General features: G+C 39.9%; 2 protein-coding genes across 2 annotated transcripts in view; both read right to left on the reverse strand.

The window, feature by feature from the left end:
- Positions 1–899, reverse strand: part of LOC134677973 (transmembrane protein 145-like) — a 30219-nt gene extending 29320 nt beyond the window's left edge. Inside the window, exon 1 of the mRNA XM_063536403.1 lies at positions 811–899. The gene's annotated coding sequence lies outside the window, so the exon portion shown is untranslated. The remainder of the gene's footprint in view (positions 1–810) is intronic.
- A 4608-nt stretch (positions 900–5507) lies between these two features.
- LOC134678045 (sorting nexin-32) lies at positions 5508–26380 on the reverse strand. The gene is made up of 11 exons (XM_063536488.1): positions 26254–26380; positions 25320–25454; positions 21897–22067; positions 20579–20700; positions 19207–19375; positions 18504–18663; positions 10900–11015; positions 10488–10597; positions 9023–9095; positions 7101–7210; positions 5508–5925 (listed from the first exon to the last, which is right to left on the reverse strand). The coding sequence occupies exons 1-11, from the start codon at positions 26257–26259 to the stop codon at positions 5832–5834; spliced, it is 1266 nt and encodes a 421-aa protein (XP_063392558.1). The 5' UTR covers positions 26260–26380; the 3' UTR covers positions 5508–5831.
- Positions 26381–26599: the final 219 nt, after the last annotated feature.

Raw genomic sequence — 26599 nt, forward strand, 5'->3', positions numbered from 1 at the left:
GCCACGAATCATATAGCAACGTACATGTTCAGGAGTTTAAATCTCTTATATCTTGGGATACTCTCCTCCAATGAAGGGGAAACTTAAATCTTCTCGAGGCAGAGGTGTAAGGTTAGAGCCGGTGTAGCTTTATTTGACGTTCATAAGCGCATTGTAATTATGTCTACTTGAATAATAAACTATCTTTATGTTTATCGATTGTACAGAAACATTAGAAACCTATTTCTTGGCCAAAGCGGGTTGTAAATCATTAATGTTTTTGAAGGAGATGAGAGTTAGGAATTTGCTTATTACACCACCCGTGCTATTTTGAGGTAAACACGGGAACCGAATCGTTACTCGAGCATTTTTGTTTTTATTTTTGTTAATCCGGTTTATTCCCAATTGTCCCCGCCCCACGCCGCCATACATGAGGCAGGGACAGATGGAAATTATTCATATGAATACACTTATTCTCATCTGTGCCCGGCGGGACAAATGGGCTTATTCATACGAATAAAAAAACGGAATAAATAAATATTATTAATACTTAATGAGTATTAAGCGGAACTCATTCAATGGTTGAAGATTTTAGTAAAAACATGCAAAAATAGGACTATCCTTGCGTTTTTTTTTATCGTTTAATATTAGACAAATTATCTAAGTTCTCTTTTTTATGGTTTTCGAGATATTAAGTTTTTATTCCTAAGCCCTAGCTGAAATCTTATTATGGAATTCTTGTGAATTTTATTTTCACTGACTTCCAGGAATAGAGGAGATTTTACAGATTTTCTTTTTGGGATTAATTAAGAAGAAATAATTAATACTCACCTCAGAATATAAAACACTGGCACAAAATTTAATGATTTTTCACTATCGATGTAGTATTGTTTTCAAATATCACTTGTTGTGGGTGTCGCGTTACCATGGCAACGCGTGTGATGCGTTCAGTTAAAACTATTGAACGATAGGCTATTATAGCCGGTCAAACAACTTTCAGTAGAAAAAGGCATGAAAAGGCACAAAATTCAAATTTTCTATGCTTACATTTTCCTACTGACAAAAATGGCTTAACAGACCATAATATTCTAACTACGAAATCATGTGTTGAGATTCTGCCTTTGCTAGACTCATAATTATGTTCCTAAGGCCCACTTGCACCATTACTAACCCGGGGTTAACCGGTTAAACCAGGAGTTGCCATGGTTAGCCATACAATTTGACACTAGGTTAACAGTTTAACCGCTTAACCCCGGGTTAGTGGAAGGGTGCAAGTGGGCCTAATTGGAGACGGGAAGAAAAAGCTATGTTTAGTCAAAGCATTCACAAATAAAACAGCATGTCCATTTAATTTTATATATTTTCTTACAATAAAATAAATTTAACCAATATACGAGATACATTTTTACACTTAAGATACAATAGCGGTACAAATTTTGCTTAAAAACAAGTGTTTTATAACGATACGGTCAAATTTACTTCAAGCTAAGACTCTATCATTTTATCCATATGGAAAAGGTGTAATTATTGTTAAAATAGCTTGCCTTATTGATTGGTCTATATAGTCCAACCAACACTTATTCAAATGTCTTAGCTTAAAATATTCGACCAAAATAAACACGTTGAAGATATTTATTTATATAACATTAAATAAAACAATTAATCAGTACATTTATGACATTATTAGGAAAGCTTGTAAAAACATTTGGTCCACAAAATAATATAAAAAATTGCACCCTTAATATAGACTGAAATACTTTTAATGTTAACTCGCAACTTTCCATTTCGTAAGTGTAGGCGAGCGGTTGTTTTATTTTTTGCCATTTTTAGGGTTCCTTACCTAAAGGGTAAAACGGGACCCTATTACTAAGACTCTGCTGTCCGTCCGTCCGTCTGTCACCAGGCTGTATCTCACGAACCGTGATAGCTAGACAGTTGAAATTTTCACAGATGATATATTTCTTTTGCCGCTATAATAACTAATACTAAAAACAGAATAAAATAAAGATTTAAGCTCCCATACAACAAACGTGATTTTTGACCGAAGTTAAGCAACGTCGGGCGGGGTCAGTACTTGGACGGGTGACCGTTTTTTGCCTTTTTGCATTATGGTACAGAACACTTCGTGCGCGAGTCCGACTCGCAAATGCCCGGTTTTTATATATTGTGATTTTTTTTGCCACTTTTGTGTTATTTATACTTAGAATCATGAGCTCTTTCGATCGTAATGGGATAAAAAATTGCCCAGTTTTTTTTCCTATTGTGTACCATTTCCTCGTATATTTTGTATGGCGGTAACAAAATGGAAAGTTTGAAAAAAGTATGGAATTTTAGGACACTTTATTTCTCCTATAAGGATGAAAAGGGCTCGCGATCCGGACTAGAAATAACACAAAAGTGTCAAAAAAGGTCACAATATATAATAATGGCAAAAAATAAAAGAAAATCGTTCGTTTTAAAGAAAAAACGTAAAAGTAAAACGTAGGGTCCTAAAATAGGCATATTATGCGGTAAAATTTTGAAATAAATAATCTTTATTAATATTATAAATTGGAAAGTAACATGTCTGTCTGTTACTTCTTCACGCTAAAACTGCTAAACCGATTTAGATGAAATTTGGTGTAGAATCAGTTTGAGGCCCGAAGAAGGACATAAAGAAAGTTTTTATCAACCATCATCAACCCACATAAACGAAGTCGCGGGCAAAAGCTAGTACAATATGGGGCGTTATCTATGAAAAGGGACCTTATTGTCGATGGCGCTTGCGCCACAGAGCGTCGCGCGGCATAGTATTCATATGAAAGCTTCGTTAACAATGCCGTAAGCGCCATCGACAATAAGGTCCCTTTTCATAGACAACGTCACATATAATATTAGTGGGACTACACCGCATAAAGCGTACGTTAACGGCTCGGCCGCGACATTGCGCGACTGGCGACGGCGGCGGCGGCAACCATAGGTGGGAGCGAAAGGTCCGACCGCCGTGTCCCGCTCGAACCTATGGTTGCCGCCGGCGCCGTCGCCAGTCGCGCAATATCGTGGCCGAACCGTAAAACTCCTAAACCTTACTTCTGTGGAATTCTTTCTAATGCTAAAAAACGAGTTTGTAGCACTTGTAATCTCGAAAAATCTCTTCATATCACTCTAGCTAACCTCCACTACCGGTGATCTGGCCATGTCACGAGAAGTTTTTTAGAGAATCGAACTAAGTCCATTATTTCTTGGATTTCTTAAAAAACGAGGCAATTTAGGGAGGTATTCCACCTGTCCAATTTGTTTGTCCAATGTGTATTTGCGTCTCACATTTTGCTTTAGTGAGTGAGTCAGACGCAATGCACATTGGGGCAGGGCTCGGAACCGGTATTGAAATACCTGTTAATATCGTTCCAAAACCGTTACATTATTTCGTTCATTATAAAACCGGTTAATTGATGGAACGCGAACTAACAAATTACGTTCGCTCTCCTAACCGGTAAGAAGAGGGAACGGAACTTTATGGTTCGCAGGGAACAATATAATACCGGTTACTCTTGGCTTTCGGAGACTCTCGGTTAAACTCGTCGTCATACGTGAAAGAGATAACAATACTTACTCGTTCTATCTCGCTTCGATATTTTCAATTTAACCGGTTTCAATTTATTTCGCCCAGCGTATTAGCATCGCTATACAGCGGGGAAATACGGCCAGCCTTCTGGGCACCTTGCCCGTTGACGGCGACCTGGGGCAAATTTTTTATCTATAGTTTTGTAAGTTTTATTATGTTTGTTTATTCCTTTCTTTGTTTTTATCAATAAATAAAATCATTTAACCGGTTAATTTCGTTCCTCGAGAGCGAAATGAGAACGTATATGGCATAAACCGTTATCTCAAAAAACAGTTCCCCAATCGGTAACCGCAAACGGAAACGAAATCCTTTTCGTTCCCAGGCGAATGAACGAAACCGGTTTGACAAATGAGAACGGGTTCCGAACCCTGCATTGGAGCAAGAAATCGGACAGGTGACAATACCAATCTTACATATAATAATTATTATGATGAAATGTGTGGAAAGATAAACAAACATATTCTTATGTGTTTAGAGCTGATTATCTATTGAGCACAGATTCTGAATATTCATAACCTACTATAGTATGAATAATCTCAGGTGATTTTTTCGGGCTCGGACCCTAATCTGTTAAACAAAAGATATTGTTTCCTTTATGCAGTGGTTACAATGCTTACTGCTAATAGCCCCGACGTAAAAAACGGGAACAAACCCATTTAAAAAGCAAATTTACCATTCTAATTATATTAATTATATGGTTCATATTCTTGAATCAGCCCATTCGGAGATAACACGTTTTTGTTATCTCTAAAAACAAGACCACCCTAATTGTTCTCTGAACAAGCTATCATATGAATTTGAACCTTAATACTATCACGATAGTTGCTTTTTAAACGACATGGTTGCTTTGGCACGAGCTGTAGACCGCTCTTAAAAGAAACGAAGGCTTTTGTTTAACGGATTAGCACCCGAACGCGAAAAAATCATCTGAGATCATTCATACTATAAACCGATATAATGTCTAAAATATTGACACTAAATTTAATTCGAACTTATGTTTAAATTTATAACACCAACAAAGATAGAATATAACGTTATCATATAAAATTATAATAATTATTGTTCAAGTGTTAAACTAAAACCAAGATATTGAAGTTGATAGAATGACTACATCAGTCGAAATATATTTGATCTAGATGTAAGGATGACCCACATTAGACCGGGCCGTAGTTTCAGACGCTTACTTTTCTATGACATGACAGGTGATCAGTTGATCAGGATGCGCCGGAAGCTCCGGCCCGGACACGGCCCGGACACGGCCCGGTCTAACGTGAGTCATCCTTAATATACCTACAGATGTGAAAGTTGCGTAAAGTTACCAAACACTGGAAATCTTTTATTCTTTTTATTTTATTTTATTTGTACGTCTTTTCCATAGCTCGGGACCATGGGGTCCCGGACCTTTGGGAGGCGTATGTGGGGCCGAAGCCAACAGCGCAGAGGCTCTTTAAGACACTTTAATCTAAAAGCAAGGGATCCCCGAACGCACAATGTGATGCATCCGGAGATGGCCCCCGCCAGGTGCAAAGGCTATAATATTGCAGTGCAGCACTTTTGTGCTGCGATGGGAACTAAGGTCATGGGCTATAGATTTGAGAGTTGGATGGACTGGATAATGGGCTATGGGAGAGACTAGCGGACACCTGCCGTGACAATCAGTCTCAAAATTGTAAATGACAGGTGGTGACTCGCCAACACAGATATGCTGTAAATGTCAATTTTAACACATGTCACTGGAATTCGTTATTTACGTTTTTAAAATCTTTTCCCAACTTCCACACCTGTTAATATAATTGTATATCATCCCACATTTAACCACAGACATATAGCGACACTCTTAACAGGTACAGGCCGGGCACACCGACTGCGTGTGCGTGACGTGCGCGTGCGGCGTTGTAGTATACAGATCCCTACGAGAGACGGCACACCGCTTGCATGACATGTGCGTGTGCGGCTCCAACATTTTAGCGCACGTCAGGCACACGCAAGCCGGTGTGTACAGGCCTTTAACTGACTATACCAATGGGCCTTATACATTTGGGATAAGACTTATAAATTGTCAGTAGGATCGAACCAGACTAACTCTGCATGGAATTTGTAATGACAAAGTGCGGCCATGTCATCATCAATGTCAAATTATCTATGACAATATGACGTTTGTGACACTCCCTCCCTGTTCTGTTCAATTCGTTGCAGAGTTAGCTTAGATGGATGTTGTAAAGGTGCTGCCTGTTTAACTCCTTTAGTATTACTGGCACTCTTTAAGCACTTGCAGTGATTTCCTGAACAGCTCCTGCTGCGCGCGCGCGTGCTTTATCTCCAGCTCCGCCAGATCTATGAGACTGGAAAAAAAACATGTTACGTACAACTTGTACAAGAGTCAAAGGAATTTTAACTTTTTATACATTAGTTACAGTTCATATTTGAGTGGCAGCGGTGAAACACGCTACGCCACCGACAATTCCAATGACGATCTATTCAAATGTGGAATATTACTACTATATATATAAGGTTCAAATTGCTTTGACCCTATGGCGATATTCTACTGTGCCTAACAGTAAGGCACTGGTCCCACCGCGAGCTAGTAAGCTATGAGCTATCGGCTATAAACACGAACAAAAGATAAGCACTCCCGTGTAAATAAAAGAGACACGGCGATATTTATAGCTCACCGCTGGGCGAGTAACTATAAATATCGCCGTGTCTCTTTTATTTACACGGAAGTGCTTATCTTTTGTTCGTGTTTATAGCCGATAGCTCATATAGCTTACTAGCTCGCGGTGGGACCAGTGCCTAAGAAAGTTAAATACTGTCAAAATTAGTTCGTGTGTCATAAGACCTGTCGAAAAATATAATCACAGACAATGTGTTTTATTTTGTATTTATTATACAGTATGTAACTGAACGAAAAGCAATGTTTTGGTCATACTAAGCAACTTTTAGTATGGGACCAACCACGAATATGCAAAAAAAAACAATGACTCCCATAGGAAATTTCAACATCCGACCAGCAAAATGTATGAAACGTCCAAATATTTTTTCCGCGTTTTCGGAGTTGGTCCCATAGTAAAAGTTGCTCTGTACGACCTAAACATTAACGGGTTTCAGTAACTGCTTTTCGTTCAGTTACATGGTCGTTTTCAGAAATAAATATCGAAAACCCGATTCTCACAGGTCCCGTTGTTTTTGGGTTCTTTCAACTCAGAATCACTAGCATATTCAATTATGATGATAAAATAAAATGTCCCAAAAAAATGTATGAAAATTGTACATTCCGCACGCACACGCACATACAAGTGAAAAAAAATTTCATACTAAAACGTGACGTAATGGAATGGACATTTTGGGACATCTTTTTTTAATGGTGGGATGGAGAATGCTGTCGATTCTGAGTAGAATGAGCCCAAGAACGTCCAGATGTGAAAGAATCAGGTTTTCAATATTTATTTCTGAATACGCCCACATACTGTATGTAAAGGTAAAGACCTTATTGTTAAAGTAATAAAGTTGAAAATACCTCTTCTTGAATGCAGCGACGCGTCTCGCTCTGAAGTCGATCAGTTCTTCCCGCGCACGCGCAGATAGTTCTTCAAATCGCGCGCACGCCGCGGCCTGAGCTTGCTCGGCCTTATTAAAACAAACAAACATATCAGTCATATCTACAGTAAAATTATTCTAACATCACATATTTGACAGTTACAAATTGACCCTTATATATATATATATATCACTTTAAGGCTATCATTTAAACGGTAGATATTAGCATCATATCTATAAGGGTGAATTCATAACTGTCAAATATGTGATGTTAGAATAATGTCACTGTAGGGTAATTCAATCACTGGCCACTTTTTAATAACTGGCCACCTTATAATAATTATGAACTACATCTGTAGCAAAAACAGGATTTTTATTTCTGTGAAAAAAATGCCTCCGGGCGGCTACAGGCTACGTGACACTGATGATACAAAGAATAAATAATAATATATATTATAGGACATTCTCACACAGATTGACTAAGTCCCACAGTAAGCTCAAGAAGGCTTGTGTTGTGGGTACTCAGACAGCGATATACATAATAGGTATATAAATACTTACATACATAGAAAACAACCATGACTCAAGAACAAATATCTGTGTCATCACACGAATAAATGCCCTTACCGGGATTCGAACCCAGGACCATTGGCTTCACAGGCAGGGTCACTACCCACTAGGCCAGACCGGTCGTCAAATAAATCAAACAATTAAGTGTATAAGCGTGCGTTTACCTCTTGTACCTCCTGGGGCTTAGTGAGCACAAAACATATCGTGAGACATTAATACACACACACAAACATATCATTATTACGCCAATAACTGGCCACCGGCCAATAACTGGCCACCCTAAACTAAAAATGAATTCTATTCTCTATTCACCTATAAACATAATTCATCTTAGTATATGGTTACAATAACTAGCTAGCCTTCAATAACTGGCCACCTTATACTAAAACGAATTATGTTTATATAGGTGACTAGAATTTATTTTTAGTTTAATGTGGCCAGTTACTAACAGGAGGCCAGTTACTGGCGAATTACCCTATTCATTAAATAAGGCTAGTACAGATGTAGTGCATAATTATTTTCCATCGTATTTTCACGGAAACGTACGAACTTGTCTTCCTATTTCAGTCAGTCTCGGTACAAATAGTACTGAGGTTGACTGAAGTAGCATGACAAATACGAACGTTTCCGAGAAAATACGATGGAAAACAATTATGCACTACATCTGTACTTATTTGAATATAACACCTTTTTGTTTTTAACATTTAAATAATTTAACGTTAGAAACTTGAAGGTTTCCAATCTTTGGTTTTCAATCCACTTCTTTGATTTTATGTTCATTACAATAAGGTAGAACATTAAATATACATACACAATATACATATAAAAACCATTTCACAAACATGAATTTATACAGACAATATACCGTGAATAATTAAAATCCATCAAATCTAGATACATATCGTGGTAAAACTTACGCAAATCCACCCACGACAACCCCAATTGAACTTACGTATAAACGCAACGCACACAAACACAGCAAAAGTCGGTATTTCATTATTGGTACAAGCTTTTATCGCCAACTGTCCTTTTTTTTTTCACAGGCAACTTATACTCATCGAGAAAATTCTAAGAACCCCAAACACAATTAGGTTTCGTTGTTTTATCACAGAGTTCCTATGGCCACCTCCGGTCTCCATCATCAGATCAGCTCGATGACGCCATAATATTGCATTCTCACCCGACTTATATATGTATGCAAAATTTCAGCTCAATCGGAAACCGGGAAGTGGATCAAATTTAACTTGCAAGATTTGATTAACACAGACAACGGTCAGGTGAAACTAAATAAAAGCTTGTAAAAATAGTTGTATGTATGTATATATAACTTACAGCGTGTACATCCTTGTTTTTAGCCCTCGCCTTTTCGAGGTTCCTGTTAGCGGCTTCATATGCGGCTAGGCATCTGAAAAATATTCATTGTTAACCAAACAACCAGTGTCAAACAAGATATTGCATTATTTAAAATCTAGATACCTCTTTATATTAAGGGACTTCTCTAGTCTGTATCTTTAGGTATTTAAATAAAAGTAACAATATCTACCTTCAAATGGCTCCTTAAGCCTCATGTAGTACTGTAGAGTATCAGCCAGCTTCAGGTCCTGATCGGACGCCATGCGACCCTCGACCTTCTACTATAGTAATAGAGATCATATTTGGTTACCTCAGTCTTGACAAGTACAGCTTTGACGGCGTGAGCGTCTCTGATGTAGTAACGTAGAGTATCAGCCAGTTTCAGGTCCTGGTCCGACGCCATGCGACCCTCGACCTTCTACTATAGTAATAGAGATCATATTTGGTTACCTCAGTCTTCTGACGAGGACAGCTTTGGCGGCGTGAGCGTCTCTCATGTAGTACCGTAGAGTATCAGCCAGTTTCAGGTCCTGGTCGGACGCCGTGCGACCCTCGACCTTCTACCATAGTAATAGAGATCATATTTGGTTACCTCAGTCTTCTGACAAGTACAGCTTTGACGGCGTGAGCGTCTCTGATGTAGTAACGTAGAGTATCAGCCAGTTTCAGGTCCTGGTCCGACGCCATGCGACCCTCGACCTTCTACTATAGTAATAGAGATCATATTTGGTTACCTCAGTCTTCTGACGAGGACAGCTTTGGCAGCGTGAGCGTCTCTCATGTAGTACCGTAGAGTATCAGCCAGTTTCAGGTCCTGGTCGGACGCCATGCGACCCTCGACCTTCTACTATAGTAATAGAGATCATATTTGGTTACCTCAGTCTTCTGACAAGTACAGCTTTGGCGGCGTGAGCGTCTCTCATGTAGTACCGTAGAGTATCAGCCAGTTTCAGGTTCTGGTCGGACGCCATGCGACCCTCGACCTTCTACTATAGTAATAGAGATCATATTTGGTTACCTCAGTCTTCTGACAAGTACAGCTTTGGCGGCGTGAGCGTCTCTCATGTAGTACCGTAGAGTATCAGCCAGTTTCAGGTCCTGGTCGGACGCCATGCGACCCTCGACCTTCTACTATAGTAATAGAGATCATATTTGGTTACCTCAGTCTTCTGACAAGTACAGCTTTGACGGCGTGAGCGTCTCTCATGTAGTACCGTAGAGTATCAGCCAGTTTCAGGTCCTGGTCGGACGCCATGCGACCCTCGACCTTCTACTATAGTAATAGAGATCATATTTGGTTACCTCAGTCTTCTGACAAGTACAGCTTTGGCGGCGTGAGCGTCTCTCATGTAGTACCGTAGAGTATCAGCCAGTTTCAGGTCCTGGTCCGACGCCATGCGACCCTCGACCTTCTGCTATAGTAATAGAGATCATATTTGGTTACCTGAGTCTTCTGACAAGTACAGCTTTGGCGGCGTGAGCGTCTCTCATGTAGTACCGTAGAGTATCAGCCAGTTTCAGGTCCTGGTCGGACGCCATACGACCCTCGACCTTCTACTATAGTAATAGAGATCATATTTGGTTACCTCAGTCTTCTGACAAGTACAGCTTTGGCGGCGTGAGCGTCTCTCATGTAGTACCGTAGAGTATCAGCCAGTTTCAGGTCCTGGTCGGACGCCATGCGACCCTCGATTTTCTGGGTAAAGAAATAAATGTCATATTCACATGTACACGATCCGTGATTCTTGAGCCATGAATATTTTTCATTATATTGAATTCTCTCACGCTCTTGGGTTATTATGATGATAGCTTTATGTCTACTACAGTTTATGTCCCATGTATGTACATGTACGTACCCGGCACTTATCAAAGGTGTCTGCAGCGCGAGTGAGGAAACGCTCTGTTTGCGGCTGCTCTCTGGTCGCTAGTTGCGTTATGCATGAAGATAGCTTTATGTGAGCGTCGGCCACCTCTGTAAAAGAAAATTATATAAGCCATTATTATTCAGTTGCTTCCGTAAAAACTAGTGCCTACGCCAATTCTTAGGATTAGTTGCCAAGTGGACCACAGGCTTTCATGAGCCGTGGCAAAAATGTCGGGATAACGCGAGGAAGAAGATTACAATACAATCAGCGGCATGAGTACTGAAGTGAGTGTACAGTCGCCATCAGTAATATGGGAGCGGCTAAGGCGCTCACAAATTTCTGAACACGCCTCTATTATCAGGGCGATAGAGTGCGTGTTCAGCTATTGTGAACCCCCTGGCCGCTCCGATATATCTGATGGCGATTGTAGTTGCTTAATGCCATGAAGTAATAATATATTTTGGTCTTTTTGTGTATTTGTGTACCTTTATAGTTCGTTTTTTTTAGCATTAGAAAGAACTCCACAGAAGCAAGCGTGCAGTTTTTATCAGGCTCTTTAATTGTTAATAATTATTGAATTATCTAATGTAGCATGGTCAATACATATAATTTACTTCAAATTATTACCGCTAAAAGTGCCGGATTTGGAACCACAAGCTTACTTCTGCGAAGTTCTTTCTAATGCTAAAAAAAACGGACTATATGTTTAGAAGTCATGCGATCCACCCTAGCGACTGCCTCCTTCAAGTGCGTATAATACTCCTGTAGGAACGTGGTCTCCTGTTCGAAGAAATCGTTCACGTCTCGCATTGTAGCGCCGAGGTAGATCTAGTCTATAACTGCCATTATACTCTAAATACTATCTGTTTAAACGCGAAATGAATCGAAAATAATTCGAAGTGGACTCTATGATTTTTACATTAAGACGAAAACTTTCTTTTGCTATTAAATATTTAAGTATATCGAATTCACGAGAAATAACAACTTAGAACAGTGCACAATCACATACCTTTACGTTGATGATGGTGAAGGTTCGCGCAGGTTCAGGCTCGCTCCCTGAGGATTCCAAGGTGTTGGACGTGCGAGCTCGGCTTACCGTTACCTTAACCTGGAATACCTCTCTGCAAGGCCTGCCACTCATCCACGCGCACAATGTAATTGGCACTTCTCTAAATTAGTCCGAAAGCACAGAATCTGACCGAAAGTTGGCTTTACAATAATTCTTTCACAATTTTAATTCGGAGCAACGTACTTCTAGTTGGCCGATAAGAAGGTTAATGGCTGCCGGAAACGGCTAGTGTTGTATGTAACTAACCCTACCGGAAGTTAAAGGCTAATAGAGATGTCACCTTAAATCGATATTCAAACGAAAGTTGAACATTCCGCTCACCTAAATATGCAATATTTACGCTGTAAATAACATTAGAATCCGACAAAATACTTAAAACTAACATACTATGCTAAGTGGTGATACTAGTTTAAGTAGGTGATTAGTTCAAAATTGGTAAAGGGCACAGCTTCACGACTGGGCGTTTATACTGTCCAGTGGCTGTGCGGATGGTGGCGACACGACAAATCCCGTCGTTACCGGGATGCAGTTGTACGATGCGGCCTAAGGCCCAATTGAGTGGACTACATTGCTTGTTAGCAATGACGACAAGATCCCCGACTTTTACGTCAGGTTGTTTATTAAACCATTTATGGCGTTGTTGTAAGGTGTGTAAGTATTCTAAGTGCCACTTACGCCAAAAATCCTGATGGATTTTTTGGAGTAATTTCCACCTTTGGAGCGGACCTATTTTAACATCAGTCAGATTGCTTTCTGGCAATATCGTGAGGGGCTCCAATGTGAGGAAGTGACCAGGGGTCAACACCGATAGGTCATTAGGGTCCGAACTGACTGGGGACAGAGGCCTCGAGTTCAGCATAGATTCAAGTTGAGTCAATACCGTGTAAAATTCCTCATATGTCAGACGTTGTAAGCCTATTACACGCGACAGATGAGTTTTCACCGATTTTACTCCAGCTTCGGCTAAGCCAGAAAAATGTGGACTACCAGGCGGGTTGAACACAAATTCTATTTGTTCCCTTTGGGAAGCTTCAGCCATTAAATCCTGAAGCAGGTTGCAGGCACCTACAAAATTTCTGCCTTGGTCCGATATAATTCTTGAGCAGCGACCGCGTCGCGAGATAAACCGGCGCAGAGCTGCCAAGTAGGCCTCTGATGTGAGCTCAGAGACGAGTTCAAAATGAACTGCCTTAGTGGCAGTACACACGAAAACACAAATATATGCCTTGTACGATTTGCTGCCTCTTGCCCTACCTAACGAAATAGTGAAAGGTCCAGCATAATCTACTGCGGTAGACGAAAAGGGTTTCAACTGGCTTATACGAAATGACGGTAGGTCTCCCATGAGAGGCGGTGGGGCCATTTGCGGGCGCACCCGAAAGCATCTGAGGCATGACGAGACAACAGAATGAATTGCGCGCTTGGGCGAAAGAATCCAGAAATCCTGAGCAATGAGGTTGTGCAGGGTTTGTAACCCTGGATGGGAAAACCTGCGGTGATATTCCTCGATCACCAACGCCGTGAGCCGATGTTCACGAGGCAACAACATGGGGTGCTTCCTTTCATAGTCGAGCGTGTGGTTATGAGTTAACCGTCCGCCCACCCTCAACAAACCCTCTTCGTCAATGAACGGGTTCAATTTCCGAAGAGGCTTGTGAAGTGAGTTAGTTGAACCCTTTTTGATGAGACGAATTTCAGTCGAAAAGACATGCTCCTGGACATGCCTTACGAGAAATCGTATCAGCGAATTGGTTTCACACGTCGACAGGGTCTGTGTCGAGGTTCTCGCTGCGGGATTCTTCAAATTATGGAGATAACGAAAACAATATGCTAATATATTAACGATACGACGAAATGATGAATATTTCAACAAAAGTTGATCGACAAAATCTGAATTTATGGCACTAAACAGTGTCAAAACCTTTTCCTCTTCGAATGCGGATCCGTCACTTTGGGTGAGGTGCCTTGGCCAATCCTTTTCAGGACGCGACAACCATGCAGGTCCCGCCCACCATGACTTACACTGCACTAAATCAGCGGGAAGTAATCCACGGGATCCGTGATCCGCTGGGTTATCACCAGTGGAGACATGGTGCCAACAATCAGGAGCAATTTGCTCTTGAATCGCTGCAGTCCTGTTAGCAACGAATGTTTTCCAACGAGACGGACATGATCGAATCCATGTCAAGACCACGGTTGAGTCTGACCAGGCATATGTTTTAGCGTCATAATGGAAGTCCTTTAACGCATGACGAACGGACGCTACGAGATCCGCCAACAACACTGCCGCCAACAGCTCCAATCGAGGAATGGACAGCCGACGGAGTGGGGAGACTTTGCTTTTTGCACAACAGAGACGAACAATAATTTTTTCGTCATCATTAACCATGCGACAAAAAACTATTGCGCAATATCCTCGCTCCGAGGCGTCACAAAAGCCATGAATTTGAATGTCATGGGACATAACCATTCGACGAGGGATGGAGAGTGAACTCAAACACGACAACTGAGATTTTAATTTGAGCCACTCCTCAGCGATAGGTGCGGGAACATCCTCATCCCAGTGGAGCCCGGAAGACCATAAGAGCTGCATCAAATATTTCGCAAGAAAGACCACTGGCGAAAGGAATCCTAAAGGATCAAAGATCCGAGCGATCTCTGAAAGAATCGACCGTTTAGTGCAACGACACTCTACATTAGAAGTTTTAAACGAAAATGTGTCAGATTTAGGTTGCCACAGCAACCCTAGAATCTTTAGGGATACGTCATGAACGTCCTCGAAATTTCGAAAATGTTCCGAGTATAAATCGGAATCCGACAAATCTGCAAGGAAACCCTGATCGTTGGACGTCCATTTCCTTAAATGCAAACGAGCAGAAGACAAGATTTTTACTAGCTCGTCACGAATGAGTATCGCATTTTCTACCGAATCTGCGCCTGACACGATGTCATCGACATAAGTATCCCTGTTGAGAACTGCAGCACCCAGAGGAGCGGTATCGTTAAACTCCTGCGCCAGCTTCGAAATACACCACAGTGCTTGGTAGGGCGCGCATGACACGCCGTAAGTGACTGTAAGCAAGCGAAAGTCCTTAACAGGCTCCGAGGGAGATGGCCGCCAAAGTATGCGTTGATAATCGCAATCTTGTTTATCGACCAGAAACTGGCGGTACATCTGTTTAATGTCCCCAGTGAAAACGACAACGTGCCATCGAAACCGAATTAATAAATCGAAAATATTCTTTTGCAACTTTGGGCCTGGCAAAAGAGTGTCATTCAGGGACTTTCCGCGGCTATCCTTGGCACTTCCGTCGTACACCGTCCTCAACGGGGTAGAAACCGAATCGGGGCGTAAAATTCCGTGGTGGGGTATGTAATAAAAGGGGCCTTCACACGACGAAGGGGCCCTGACCTCCTCCATATGACCACTATCCAAATAGTCATTCATAAAGTTGACATAAACTTCTTTTCCAAATGTAGAAGTCGCTTAAGTGCGATTTCCCGAGAATTAGAAAACCGGGGGCGATCCTGAAGGCTATCGAAAGTTAATGGGACCACCATTCTTCCTTCAGGACTCCGACAATATTTCGCACCCATAAGGTTTTCACACGACAAGTCATCTTTTGCCAAAGTAACAGAGTTTGGGCGAACGACATTTTCTATTTCCCAAAACTTCTTGATACTGTTGTCCAAAGACACCGACGAAACCAGAAGACACTCCTTGGAATTTTTCAAAGAGCTGTCATCAAATCGACACGATAAATTATTTTTAGGTGATACAGTATTAGGACTTACGACATTTTTTATGTCCCAAGACTGGTCCCTATTCTCCCTTATAGAGAGTGACGAAACGAGATAACAATCCTTGCTTATTTCAGAAGGATTATTGCGAGAACGACAACGAGAATGCTCCATATCAATACCACAGTCGCCCATCACTAGCCAACCAAAGACAGAGTTGACCCCAGCCGGTTGACCCTCCTCACCCTTCACTAATCCAGGTAGAAGGGATGAGACCATCAGACCCACATTGATCAAAATGTCAATGGGTCCTGGTTGGTAATATTGAAGATCAGCTAGGTCCAGATCCTTTAGATGAGTCCATGCTGACGTATCCAGGTGATCATATGGCATATCGGAACATATATTTGATAGCACGAAGGCTTCAAACGAAAACTTATTATTTCCTTTTGAAGGAAATAATTCACACACAACAGCCCCACGTGGGGATGTTGATATGCTTTCAATTCCATTGACAGATCGGTTACACTTACCTATCGATAACCCAAGCCGGTCTGCACAGCGCTTGGTTATGAAGTTACATGCCGAAGCACAATCAAAAAGAATCCGAACAGGCACCAACTGTCCCGTGCAATCCCTCATGCGAGCAACGGCAGTAGAGAAAACTACTGGAGTGTCATTAGTATACACCGATAATGTTGTCAACGGCGAAGTGGACTTTGACCCTTGACCACCTTCATCAACTTTTTCAAAGTGAAGTAACGAGTTGTGACGATTACTACATTTATCACAGCGAGCAGTTGACTTACAATGCTTCATACTATGGGATGGCTTCAGGCACACAATACAAAGTTTATTCTCTTTCACCTTAGAAAATCTGTCATTTGGCTTTAATTCTAAAAACCTGGGACATTTTTCCAGCTCATGGCCAGCAACCGCACACAACGGACAAGTTGAAACAGGTGCTGAGGGCACAAGAAGTGAGGATTTATTTTTACTTTTATTACCACTTGGCATTGCCCTAGCGTCAGCCACCTCTAAGGCACGGATCTGTTTATCGACAAATTCTTGCAAAATCTCAAAACGAGGGATCTCATTCGAGTTAAACTCAAGTAAAAAAGCCTCCCGTGTTGACTTATCTAATTTTCCCCATAATAAATGATAGAGCATAAAGTTTTTGTCTGGTAAACCAAATCTGTCTAATACTTGCAACGTTTCTTTAAATATACGATTTACTTTTTCTAATTCAACTGCAGATTTTGATTTGACCTGATCACAATGCAACATTTTCTCATAGTAACCGAAAGCTATTTGTCGTTACCTGTCATAAAAATCATTCAGCGCATTGTAAGCGTCAGTGTAACTTTCATCCGAAATTGGGTAGTTCTTAATTAAATCGAATGCCTTACCTTGACACGATGTCAAAAGGTAATGCAGCTTTTCAATATTCGAAATGTTTCGTTTATGAATTAATGAGTCAAACAATTCTTTAAACGACAACCAATTATATAATTGACCATCAAACGGTTTTATAACAATTTTAGGTAACTTGGCCGAATTGTTTTCACTTTTGAATAGTTTCTGATCACTTTCATCACATGATTTTATGGCAGGAACCAGTTTCCGTAACCTAGTTAAAACTGACTTTACCTTTTGTTCGAAATCGACAGTAACCGAAAACTCCGCATCCATGTCTTTCGTTTTAAGCATAATTGCCTTTTGAGCGCGATGAAAATCTTTAATTATAGGAGTTAAATCTCCTTCAACATAACCTTCCAAATTCACAGAATCATGGAGCAGTTCTAACCGCATGACCGCGTAACCCCGCTCGATCATGTCCATGTCAACATCTCTATTGTTTGTATCACTTTCCGAAACCATTTTTCACGCAATAACCACTGTTTTTATCGAAAAACAACGAACGAAAACTACGAAAAACAAAAACAATATTATTGTCGCGAAAGTTGACAGTTGACACAAGTGACAGTGACAGTTAACCGAATTGTTGCCACAGGCACGAAACATAGACTACGATATGACCGAATGGAATGAGCGGAATGATCTGTTACAATGTTGCCAACTAAAATCTACTAATTTCTACTACTAAAACCACACTTCCTGTCAGCCATTAACCGAAATGAGAAAATAAAAGTTTACCCACAAGTTTATTACGAAAATATTACGACACGACAAATATGATATTTTAATGCAAAAATAGGTAACTTTTCAATTAATCCGGCCGAAGGAACAATGTTTAAACGCGAAATGAATCGAAAATAATTCGAAGTGGACTGTATGATTTTTACATTAAGACGAAAACTTTCTTTTGCTATTAAATATTTAAGTATATCGAATTCACGAGAAATAACAACTTAGAACAGTGCACAATCACATACCTTTACGTTGATGATGGTGAAGGTTCGCGCAGGTTCAGGCTCGCTCCCTGAGGATTCCAAGGTGTTGGACGTGCGAGCTCGGCTTACCGTTACCTTAACCTGGAATACCTCTCTGCAAGGCCTGCCACTCATCCACGCGCACAATGTAATTGGCACTTCTCTAAATTAGTCCGAAAGCACAGAATCTGACCGAAAGTTGGCTTTACAATAATTCTTTCACAATTTTAATTCGGAGCAACGTACTTCTAGTTGGCCGATAAGAAGGTTAATGGCTGCCGGAAACGGCTAGTGTTGTATGTAACTAACCCTACCGGAAGTTAAAGGCTAATAGAGATGTCACCTTAAATCGATATTCAAACGAAAGTTGAACACTATCATTATCGACATACCTTTATGTTTAGAAGTCATCCGATCCACCCTAGCGACTGCTTCCTTCAAGTGCGTATAATACTCCTGTAGGAACGTGGTTTCCTGTTCGAAGAAATCGTTCACGTCTCGCACTGTCGCGCCGAGGTATATCTCGTCTGTGGTTGTTGTCATTGAGCGGACCTGTTAAACAAAAGATAAAGTCACGAGGGACGAAATTACATATTTATGGCTAGGGGAATCGCTTGACGACGCTATTTAAATTAGAAATAAATATAAGTGGAAAAATAAGAATAAAAGAAGAAAGAAAGCCTAAGAAGTGTAAGACTCTTACGGCAGATGTCACTAGAGCCTCCCTATGGCTCAAATATGGTAGAAATATTCGCTGTATTGGGTACAGTATGATAGTAAACAGTATGGTGGCTCACCAACGTCGTGATGAGGTGTATCTTGGCTCTCGGCTTGGCACAGAGGTCTCTCTCGTACTCGAGAAACAGTATATCTTGGCGCCCGAAGCGGCGACTCGTATCCAAACTCGAGGCAGGCATGGCTATATATAAACAGTATGGTGGCTCACCAGCGTCGTGATGAGGTGTATCTTGGCTCTCGGCTTGGCACAGACATCTCTCTCGTACTCGAGAAACAGTATATCTTGGCGCCCGAAGCGGCGACTTGTATCCTAACTCGAGGCAGGCATGGCTATAAAAAAACAGTATGATGGCTCACCAGCGTCGTGATGAGGTGTATCTTGGCTCTCGGTTTGGCACAGAGGTCTCTCTCGTACTCGAGGAACACGCGTAGATGCGAGTCGTTACGAAAGACGGGGTGCGAGGCAAGCCGCTGGAGGAATACCTCGTGCATGGCCACTGTCTTCTTGAACGTGGCCAGATATTCGCTGTGCACCAAAAAATTGTTTGATAAATAACGTTTATTACTAATTTAATAACTTTTGTACAATCGCGTATCAGTTATCACCCTCATTTTACACTTCTAGATCCCATATCTAGCAATTGCATTGAATCCGTCAACTTTAAAGTTGCGATCAAAAGTTGCATTTAAACGAACATTCTCTTCTCTCAAGTCAAAAGTCTACACCTCGACATTGGCAGAATCTACCTTGAATTAGCGAAGAGTAAACACGATTAATAATGTTAATCTATATGCATGTTAGTTTTAAGTATTGCTGTGCCCTTGCAGGGTGTCACATGTAAACCCACCTACTTATAAGCTCCACCTCCACCTAATAATGTGTTATGTGATTTGCAATAAACATTTTGATTTTGATTTGATTTGAAGCCATTTATGAAAAAAAAAAGTGCGTACATACATGGCTAATTGGGCACGCTTAGGACCCCAAATTAATTAATGATGAATTTATAAGACTTTATTCAAAATTGTAATGAACACATGTTAATAATTGTTATCTGTAAATAATCATTCAACAAGAAGACTGTATTTTATATTATAAAATTTAAGTTACTTATCAAACTGCACAACGGGACTTAATCGCGTATTTAAGTTTTAAGATTTACCTCCGACGTTACAGTAGAAAAGTGCGGGAAGCCATTGAAATCAAAAAACATTGCAATTTTAATCGGGACGAGGGTTTTAAGATCTCAGCCACATGGAATCCAGTCATTAGTAAATGTAAGCGGAAACGAATATCGACAGTCTATAAATCGAATATCGTTAGTGTTGTGTGTCGACAGAGTGACATCCCTAGTGCGCAAAACGTTCAAACTGATAAACAAGACCAAGTGCGGGTAGTTCGAAAAACTCGCGCGGCTAGAAAATGTTGATGTCAACTTGAGCCAGTCTTCTCCGAGACCACGGGGACAACGCCGTCCTCGAAACGTCGGAGGTAAATCTTAAAACTTAAATACGCGATTAAGGGCCAGTTGCACCAACCACATTTGACAGACTGATCAACGTCAGCCGGCGCGCCCCGGCCTTTTACTATGAAACCTTTCATACATAAAAATTTAGCGAACTCTTTAACGATACGAACAGTTTGGTGTAACCGACCCTAAGTCCCGTTGTGCAGTTTGATAATGTTTAATATTCGTGAAATTTTAAATCAGTGTTTTAAGTTACTTACTCTTCCAACTCCTCCTTCATTTTGAGGAATTCCTCACGGGTCAAGGCGCCCTCGCCCTCGCCAAGGCGTTGCAGTTTTTCGCGCGACGCGTCGAAGTCAGGCCGCGGGGGTGCTGGCGGTATCTAAATATAAATATAGTAGTAGTTCGCCCCGAACTGTGAACTCGCGGTTCGCCAAAAAGATCAATTGAATGCAGTGCTACTTAGTCCGAGATGGGCATTTCGTAATTGATTCCTGATTCCACGATTACTTGAAATTACTTTGTAATCTGATTACCGATTCCCAGATTACTTTGTAATCTAACAATACCGAATTACTATCCATTTGAGGAATCAGGAATCAATTTTCGAATACTACAATTACTAGTAATTGGAATCAATGTAGATTCCTCATTACAGGAATATATTACTTGACTCCTTTTAGATTACATTTCGTACTCATCATCATTATCATCATCTCAGCCATAAGACGTCCACTGTTGAACATAGGCCTCCCCCTTTTTTGGGGGGTGAACGCCATTATCGCCACGCTTGGCAGGCGGGTTGGCGATCGCAGTCGAGTACACCGAATTTGAGGGACGCTGCTGACCGTCCACCGTGGTCTTGGACGTGGTTTAAGGACATACCCGGGTCCTTTCGGGTCATTTCGTACTACTACTATCAAAAGTACAATTCGATAGTAGATATAGATGTTGTTGACTTACTAGGATGCATCTACCTATACCTTATTTGAAACAGTTGTGCAGATTTCGAAAATGATGATCATGACCAATAAAACGACATCATTTTCGAAATCTGCGCCCCCCAAAACTTATAAAACGACATCCATGACGACTTTTATAACATAGTGCATGACCGCCATTTTGCAATCCAAAATGGTCATCATTTTCGAAATCTGCGATAAAATAATGAATTTATTTCATGTTTGAGAGAAAACACAAAAATTTTAGTAAACTAGTGTTCTGGTAGCAAGTGAAGCAGGAGTAATTATAATTATAGATCATAAGTTTGCAATAGGGAGCGTGCATGACCTATAGAGGGCAGCATGAGCGGTTTTGGTGCGAGGGGTAAATGTGAAGTTTATGCTCCCGATGTAGCCCACAAGATGGCAGTACCTACTATGCACAACAAAAGGTATGACAACGGTAGATGGTAGCACTTGCTTTGGCAATGTACATACATGTTTATGTTTCCGATTCAGGCCACAGATGGCAGACCCTCCGATGCGCACGGTCCCATAGGTAGTTCACACATTGCAGCCAACAAATACTGGGAGACTGTCTCTGGCAGGACTTTACACACATTTCCAAGATACTTACAATGTAACCAGCGTACTGCTCATTCTCCTCATATCTGTCGTGCAGCCACACAAACTCCTCATGTTGCCGGACCACAAGGAACTCTGATTTCTGGAACTCCGGTAGAGTTGTCTTGGTGTGGACGGTGAACTTCACTTTTTCCTTTTCACTGAGGGCGTCTGATATGTCCACCTGATGAATGTTGAAAATGGTATTATTATATTATGACATGTATGTATGTATTATTGAAACATTGAAACATACACAACATAAAAGCAGAAATAAGAAAACAAAACTTCACCCCAACCCGGTTGGTCTCCGTGGGGTTAGCGACCACCACCTTCCAAAGTCACATAGAGAAACCCAAACAGAAAATGATCAAAAACAGAGAGAAGATAATATCTACATTGCAACTTTTAACGTCAGAACACTTAAGACAGAAGAGTCATTATTGCAACTAGAACATGCTTTGGAGAAAATAAAATGCCATATTATCGGCTTAAGCGAAGTAAGAAGGTTAGGTGAAGAAATTCTAGACCGTAGCGAATATATTCTTTTTTATAAAGGTGAAACAAAAGGCTTGTTTGGAGTTGGTTTCTTAGTAAAAAAGCAGCTATGCAAGGAAATTGAACAATTTATAGGTATCTCAGACAGAATTGCTGTTTTAAACATAAATTTACCAGGATCTAGAAACAAATGGTCCATAATTCAAGCATATGCACCCACAGACATAGCTAGCCAAGAAGAGAAAAACTCCTTCTATACATTATTAAGAAACACCATAGAAAATACCCACAAAAACATTATATTAATGGGAGATTTCAACAGCACACTGGGATCAGAGGAGACAAATTATAATAGCATTGGCAAATACACTACAGGAAAAAGAAATGATAATGGTACCAGATTAATAGAGTTTGCAACGGAGAACAGATTATACATAATGAATACATTTTTCAAAAAAAGATTTAGCAAAAAATGGACATGGCTGTCTCCGCTGGGAGTAAAAGATGAAAGAGATTTTATATTAACCAATAACAAAAAAGCATTTTTAGACGTGGAACCACTTAACAATGTGAATTTTAATTCAGATCACCGACTGATTCGTGGAAGAATTACTACCAAAAATACCAGAAAAAAATATATCGGAGAAACTTTCACAAGCAGACCAAACCAGTAACATACAAGACAAATATAATATCATAGAAAGAGAATTAATTAATTTAAATAAGCAGTTCAAAAACATATCTGAAAAAGAGACAGAATGGGACCAGAAGCGAGGAACCTCATAATTCAAAGGCAACATCTGCTTATAGACAAGAAAAACAACAGAAAAGAAATAACATCTATCAGTAAGCAAATAAATGAAAGTATTAGAAAATACAGACATAAAACAAGGACAGATAGGATTCAAAATTGCATCGAAAAAACAGGAGGAGTAAAGAAAGCCATGAAAGAGCTTAAAGAAGAAAAATCATGGATCCCTTACATTCAAGACAAAAATAAAAAACAGACATCCAAACGACTACATATAATGGACGTAGCTACGCAATTTTATAGAAACCTCTACAACGACGACAAAAGTCAGGAAAATGAAAATATAGATAAGGACTATCAGAGTAACACCGATGAGATTCCTGAATTCTTAAAGAGAGAAGTGGAGCTTGCTATTTTAAGTCAAAAAAACGATAAATCCCCTGGCGATGACAATATTACTAATGAGTTATTAAAGGCAGTCCTTAACAGTATTATTGATCCTCTCACTAACCTTTTTAATGAAATTTTAAAGAAAGAAAAAATACCAACACAATGGACAAAAACTACAATCACAGTCTTACATAAAAAGGGGGATAAAAGCGACATAAATAACTACAGACCCATAAGCTTGATGAGTAACATATATAAAGTATTTTCGAAATTAATTTTAGGACGTGTCACAAAAGTTTTAGATGAGAACCAACCAAGAGAGCAAGCTGGATTCCGAAAAAACTTCTCCACAATAGACCACATCTCAGTCATCAAACAAATTGTTGAAAAATGTCATGAATATGGAAGACAATATTACGTCGCATTTGTAGATTATAATAAGGCGTTCGATTCACTTAGGCATAACAAGATATGGGAATCACTCAAAGAACAAGGGGTCCCGGAAAAATACATTAGGATTATAAAAGAAATCTACTCAAAGAGTACAGCAAAGATTAAATTAGAAAGAATAGGTGAAGAATTTAATATAGGAAAAGGAGTCAGACAGGGTGATCCTTTGTCACCGAAGATATTTATAGCAGTCCTCGAAAGTGTTTTTAGACGGATGAACTGGGACAGCTATGGGCTCAATATTAATGGAAGAAAACTTAACCATCTACGTTTTGCAGACGATCTGATTCTGTTAACAGATAATCCCAAAGAACTTCAATACATGCTGGAAGAACTAGACACACAAAGCAAACTGGTCGGCCTGTCCATGAACATGTCAAAAACTAAATTAATGACAAATAACTCCGAAGACCTAATCAAAATAAACGGAAATACAATAGAATATGTATCTGAGTATGTATATCTTGGACAAATAATATCACCATCAGATCAGTCTAACAAGGAAATTGAAAAACGAATATCAAATGCATGGAAGAAATTTTGGTCATTAAAAGAGGTTATGAAGGCGAAAGAAATACCAACAAGCCAGAAATTTAAAGTTTTTAATATGTGCATTGTACCGGTACTCACCTATGGATGCCAAACTTGGGCACTTACGGGGAAACAAGAAAAGAGGCTTGCTACATGTCAAAACAACATGGAAAGAAGCGTGCTAAACATTAAGCTTAAGGATAGGGTAAGATTGTCCATAATTAGAGCCAGATCAAAGTGTGGGAGAGTGGTCAAAAAGGTTAAGCAACAGAAGTGGCGGTGGACAAAAGACCTTATCGAGTGGTACCCAAGGGGGCACAAAAGGAAAAGAGGAAGGCCTACTCTTAGATGGTCAGATGACCTTAAAAGGATAGGAGGAGTGGACTGGCCCAGGAAAGTAAGAGACCGCGGAACCTGGACGGACTTGGAGGAGGCCTATGTCGGAAGACAAGCTGAAGTTGTCGATGGGACTTAGAAAATAGTGAATAGTAATATATAATATTGAAAAATAAGGTATATTTTAAGTAGATAAGTATTAATGTTAAAACTTCAGTAATAAAGGCTATTTTTATTTTTATTTTATTTTTTATTATGTATGTATTATTAAGTAGACAAGTATGTGGTTATCTTTGATCTTAACTAGCCGCATAGCCAAGATGCCAATCGCTTATGTTCTGTAGCGATAGAAATGCTACTGTCACTGTAGCACTAATATGGAAGAGTGATACAGAGACATAAGGCTTTTCGTTGTTGAAGCAATAGCGATTGTCACCTTCGCTAGGCCGGCTGTTACACCTTTAGAGCCTTCAGACTTACCAATAAGCTGTTGTCAGCGAGTGACACATTCTCGCTAGGTTTCTTCTTCTCCACAACTGTGTCTCCAGCTGTCGGTGATGGTACGGACATGGTGGGGGCTGAGAGGGGGTCGTGATTAGTTTCTTCCACACAGTCCTGAAATATTATCCAACACATTTAAGCATCTTACACAAGTTACACATAGCTTTTCTAGTCAGTATTTCTTTAATTTACATAATTTACAGGATAATCTGGCCTAACATCAGTTACAGCACAAAAATTTGAAAAATTGGCTGTCCAATTATTTTTCAGAGATGGTTGAATTTAGAACAGGTTACCCTTGCTTTAATTTGACACCAAAACAGTGACTGATAGTATGTATTACATTACCAATATTATCAGCAATGTCAAATAACACTCCTTATTGTTCTACATACATACCAAAGACATATTAAAAGCTACACACTTTAGCATTTTATAAAACTATATAAAGCTTCCTTAAAATTCACAACTAGTAACTACATACGCCGACTCTGACTGAGTACTAGCTATGATCTCTTTTTTGCGCTCTCAATAGCAAAGATAAGTACCTACTTTTTCAGCGCAGCAGTTTCACTAATTAACGAATTATGGTGTTAACGACCTAAACATGAAGTAGTTAACAGCATTAAGCCGACAGAGCGCATGAAACAACCTTGAGAACGGTAAAAAGTTGGAACATGCACGTATCCACGTCAAAATGCTTGTATGGAGAAAAAACTGCAAAAACAACGATCTAGTATCATTGATACGTGCAAGCATTGTGAGTCATACGTGTTTGAAGCCGTATTGATAATGTTGAGCTGTATTTTTATAGCATTATCCCGGAAAACCGAGCGTTCACGCCCCCTAAACTCTAATTAGAAAAACGAGTGAAAAAACAACTGAGAATCCTTTAAAAACACATGTAACTCACCATCATCTTGTTGTTAATAAGTAGAACACTGAATAGTTGGATTAAAATGTTAATTAGAACTAATATTCCACGAAAACAAGAGCGAACGATTGGAATATGGAAGGTAGAGATACTTCTACATTACTTCTACACTCCATAGATTGGAATATGGTTGGAATGACAGGTATTTTTATTTTTTTGTGGTTGGGCTAACTTTTTAATTTTAGTTCTAAGTTAAAGAAGGTTTGATAAAGATCAAACAGCCACAGCAATTTTATTTAATGTTTAATAATTTGTAAATCAGTCAAAAGAAGTTAATTAAATGTTACATAATTTGATTTAATGTAATAACAATAACGATTTATTC

Source organism: Cydia fagiglandana, chromosome 27, assembly GCF_963556715.1.
Source record: "Cydia fagiglandana chromosome 27, ilCydFagi1.1, whole genome shotgun sequence".
Lineage (NCBI taxonomy): Eukaryota > Metazoa > Arthropoda > Insecta > Lepidoptera > Tortricidae > Cydia > Cydia fagiglandana.

Coding starts and splice junctions, on each gene's coding strand:
- LOC134678045 (XM_063536488.1), bottom strand. Junction 22,068..25,319: donor TCGCTGACAACAGCTTATTG/GTAAGTCTGAAG, acceptor AACATTCATCAG/GTGGACATATCAGACGCCCT. Junction 11,016..18,503: donor GATGACTTCTAAACATAAAG/GTATGTCGATAA, acceptor TTTCTTTTACAG/AGGTGGCCGACGCTCACATA.